The sequence below is a fragment of the Aedes albopictus genome, chromosome 3, assembly GCF_035046485.1.
Source record: "Aedes albopictus strain Foshan chromosome 3, AalbF5, whole genome shotgun sequence".
NCBI lineage: Eukaryota > Metazoa > Arthropoda > Insecta > Diptera > Culicidae > Aedes > Aedes albopictus.
Window position 1 is genome coordinate 22,391,864 of NC_085138.1, and position 4,854 is coordinate 22,396,717.

Sequence of the window (4,854 nt, forward strand, 5' to 3'; positions counted from 1 at the left end):
TGTAGTAGCTTTCGTTTGGGGCCTTAAGAACCCAAATCGGTTGATAGACGGCTGAGAAATTTATGGTGATACACTTTGTCAAAAATATCTAAAATAATTAAGTTGTACTACTCCCTAGCACTCTTTGAAAGATATCTCGGTAACCGAACGTCCAATCAAAATAAAATTCAATAGCGTTCTACTAGGATGTAGTAGCTTTCATTTGCTTCCAAGAGAACTCAAATCGGTCAACAGATGGCTGAGAACCGTGAGTGACATTTTTTTGTAACATACATACACACACACACATACACACACACACACACACACATACACACACACGCACATACAGACATTTGCTCAATTCGTCGAGCTGAGTTGATTGGTATATGTGACTCGGCCCTGCGGGCCTCGGATCGAAAGTCGGTTTTCCAAGCGGTATTTAAACCCTTCTTATGGGTGTAAGAAGGGTAAAAAACAGCTGAATCGGAGCATTGATTACGGAGAATGAGATGTGTGAAGTGAGCGACTTTGCTTAAAAATAGAACAAAAATCGATTTCAAATCATTAACTTTGTATGGAGAGGGCATGATGACAAAAATGATCATCAGCATACCGAGTTCAAAAATGCTGTTAACTAGTGAAATGGGTGTAAACACAGAGAACAGACATCCAAGTCCAGTTCCGAAACTGTGTAAGGAATTTAACGGCCATTTGAAATCGGCAACACAAGTGGCAATAGCGTGGCGCTGCAATCGGTTGATTTTCCATCGATAGAGACGAACCAGCCAAGGGCTGAAAGTCTCTTTAATAAAGACAAATCAATCAATCAATGATTTTCCATACTAATTTAATTCACCACTTGAAATGTTTCAATTCACCACTGACTGTGGCAATACGGTGTTTGGTGGCGTTAGTGTTATATCGTGTATTGGTTTGCAACCTTACTCAAGTAAAGATTCAAATCCTTACACAACTTTCCGAATTAACTTTGGTCTGGATGTCTGTTCTCTGTGGTGTAAAACCGTAGGTACGGGGGAAGCGTTGAATCATTAATTTAGAAATAAAAAGCTATCTAGGTAAGCTGAACATTTTTATTTAATCCGCAACAATTTCAACTTCCTCACACCACTCGTTCTCCTGGCGAATTTGTTGCTCCTCTTCCGGAGTTAGATCATTCTGGATATTGAACATTTTCCTCATCTGCTCCTCTGTCTTTCCCTTCATCATGTTGGCAACAGTTTTACACGTCAACGCCATCAGTCCTCGGATGTCCAAATAGTTTGCAGCCTTGATCAGCCCGTACAGCGTTTGTTGATCGACTTTCATGAACTCCTGGTCCCATTCGCAGATGTTATCGGTGCGCCTGTCGACGGGTTTCCCATCTTCGGGATTGGCCTCCGGGTCGTCCTTATGATAGTTGGCCCATTGTAGGATTTTCCGAAGAATGTTGGAGTCCACGTTGGTCAGGGGTACCACTTCTTCACAGTTGTCCTCCAGGTCCAGATCGACCATCATCGTTTTGATAGTGAACGAACACATGGCGATCTCAAACTCGACGTTGAAAATTTCTCCATCTGATGATTGAAGCTGAATGCACGGCATTTTTGTCCAAATTGTTAAAGGCAAGATTTAACTTGAATTTGATCTAGTGAAACACTCTAGGTGGATAACGTAATAATGATGAAATGCCGAAGTGCCACTTTTTATATGTCGGAATTAGGTATATATTTTTTTTAAACTTACGGGTACAAAATAACAGTGCCGTTACCTACACAAAGCATACCTATGGTCCACTTTTGTACCTCGTTTTGTACATAGAAATACATATACCTCTTCAATATAGGGGGTAGCCAGAATATTGGGCAAATTACCACGGTTGATATTGTATTTATTGTCGATTTCCCCCTCATCGAACGCGGCGATATGAATCCGTCGCGGGTGAAACCATCGCCAGAATCGTCGCCAGCCAATCAACTGGCAGGAGTTTGACGTTTCTCCGATCTCACTAATGTCGTTTTCGTTTTTGTGGCGGTGCTACACCGCTTCGTGCTACACTTTTCACTACAAAAACGAACATTTTTGGTGCAGTTGCATTGGTGTGCGTGAATAAAAACCAAAATATTTACAACTTTGCAAACGTTGATTGGTAGACACGGTGTACACCCGCTACACTCTCGAATTTTTAAGTGCTGCACTATCTTGAGCGGTGCAGAAAAAGTGCTGCACCGGTGCAGCACGAAAATCAAAAACGAACACTTTTGGTGCAAAAGTGCTACACCGGTGTAGCTCCACCGCAAAAACGAAAACGACATAACACAAACAGCACCAGAGGCCGACTGAAAGTTGGCAGCACGCAGCCAACTTTCAGAGGGCATCTCAGAATGTCTCAGCTCAGAATCATCCCGAAGAATTAGCCATCACCTCTACTGGTGCTTGTGTTAGTGAAATCGGAGAAAAGCCAGACTCCCGCTTGCTCATTGGTAGACGACGTCGCAGGTTTATGGTTTCACACGCAATGAATTCATATCATCGTGTTTGACAAAATCGACAATAATTGGCTACTCAGCGTATACGTCCGTCATAAGTATAGACTCACAAAAAGTATTGCAACATCATTGCATCACATTGACTCACCTCGATATCTCAAAAACCTTACAAAGGACTTACAAAGATGCTTCAGCAAAGTTTTTCAGAAACCCAAAAGCCATAACTTTTCTAAAGGCGACATTTTTGTATGTACTGGTTTCAGACATGTCGATGTGAGTTGGGGTGATGAAATATTGTAGCAATACTTTTTTGTGAATCTACACTGACACAGTGGTTAATCAACTCCACCCCTGATTCGAAGTTTTCAAAATCGTACTATTTAACACTTTTCTTACAAAATGTTGCAATTTCTTTTCGAAACTTCGTCATCGGTGTTTGATAAATGTTCCTTCGGTACATGTTTTAACAACATTCATATCCGTTTTGGGACGGAGCACAAAAAAGTTAAATCTCCATACAAATAGCTCAACTTTGGCTTTCCAGAACTCTTAGATTTCCCATCAAAACAATTATTTTTCCTTCTTTTAAAGAACTACTCTTTATCTTTCGATTTCTAGCTTTGACTTAGGGTGGCCAGACTTACCGATTTCTCGGTAGTCCTACCGATTTTCCACATGCTTACAGGTTCACAGACGCCAGCCCTGAAACCACCGACGAACCGACGTGACAGCTAGAACAAATAAATTCAAATTTGTTGTCCCCGACGCCATGATGAAAAATAGCCGAACACTACCGCCTCCTCTATAACGGTTCGCGTTGTTTTGGTAGCATGATTCCAAACCCCCGTGTATTCATATAGGAAGAGGTTCGTGTCCGCGCTGATTTGACAGAAGCGTTCGCTCGCTTCGCTGGTCGACCGTTAAATTTGGGGGGACAGTTTTGAATCACCACTGTCACGTCGGTTCGTCGGTGCTGAAACTACCGATTTTTCAAATTTCCTACCGAAAACTACCGATTTTCCATCGTGATAATCAACAATGAAAGTCTATTTAATAAAGACAAATCAATCAATCAATAATCAACAATGTTAAAATATCTTGAAATAAAATTTTAAGGTTTGGAATCAAAGTTGGCATGCATTTTTCAAATCAGATCCAATAATTTTAAAATTAAAAGAGCATGCAAATTTTTGCCAGGATTTTCTGTAAAGATACATATCTGTTTAAATTCGAAATGGAATTTCTCAATCATTTATGCCGTTTTTCTTTATTATCCAGTTCCAACCTGGGTTGGAACTGGATCAGATCACAGTTTCAACCCCAACCCGACTTCGGTTTCGCTTGTACTAAAGTTTGTTTGACGTTGTTTGTTTACATATTTTTTGCCAATCCAGTTCCAACCCAGGTTAAAAAAGAAAACGGCATAAGTGATGTGATTACTGCAGGAATTCCTCTAGGGAACTACTGACCTGACGTAATGAACCAGCTTGAAATTGGCTTTAGTGAAGTTTATCTAATTGTCAATGACATTACTTAGTTATTTCTTGGAGTACAACGGAATCGTTTGAAAAACTCGAGACATCCTTATTTTCGTGAAAAAATTATCTATAAATTGATTTATGAGATCTTCTAATAAATTATATATCGATTCTCTTGACAAGTTTTAAAATTATTACATATTTAAAAAAAATAAAAAAGGATTAAAATCGGGTTAAAATAATAATAAAACATATCAAATCTTCAATATCTACGATTTAAACGGCTACGCAGTCTTTTAGTATGGGAAAACGAGGTTTATTATTTGCCCGACGTTTCGACATTGGGGTTTTGTGTCATCTTTAGGGGTAACAATAAATTAACGTTTTTGGTCTTATGTTTCATCTAACTGTAACTGTCTTGTCGAGTTGTTATTAGTACATGACCTATTTGGTTTGGTTGACCCCTGAAGATGACACAAAACCCCCCAGTGTCCAAATGTCGGGCAAATAATAAACCTCGTTTGCCCATATTAACCCTTCAGCGCGCGCGCTGTTGTAAAAAGTACAACACTACCAAAAAAAACTCGCTTTTCGTATACAGCGCGAGCGCGGTGCAGTTTCGGTTACTTGATGCCGCGCGTCCTGGAAGGTTAAAAGACTGCGTAGCCGTTTAAATCGTAGATTAAAATCCTCAGTCGATCCTCCAGAGGAAAGTCTTCATTATATTAACGCAACTAATGAAACATAGTGAATATGTGTGAACAGTGTATAACATCCCTGAATGCATCTCAGGAGCAGAAAATGCTTTAGGAATCTCACCAGATATTGCTAGATAAATCCCATGAAAAAGTCTCGGAGGAATCCCTAGAAATTCCTGGAAGAATCATTGAAGAAATCACGGGAGGAAG

General features: G+C 40.0%; 1 protein-coding gene across 1 annotated transcript; it reads right to left on the reverse strand.

Annotated features, from left to right (window-relative positions):
* Window positions 1-1,033: 1,033 nt before the first annotated feature.
* LOC109418204 (S-phase kinase-associated protein 1-like) lies at window positions 1,034-1,670 on the reverse strand. The gene has a single exon (XM_062860006.1). It carries the CDS (start codon window positions 1,582-1,584, stop codon window positions 1,078-1,080), a length of 507 nt encoding a protein of 168 aa, XP_062715990.1. The 5' UTR covers window positions 1,585-1,670; the 3' UTR covers window positions 1,034-1,077.
* Window positions 1,671-4,854: the final 3,184 nt, after the last annotated feature.

Bases quoted from the DNA above. Each gene is read 5' to 3' on its own strand.
- LOC109418204 (XM_062860006.1), bottom strand. From the start codon at position 1,584: ATGCCGTGCATTCAGCTTCAATCATCAGATGGAGAAATTTTCAACGTC.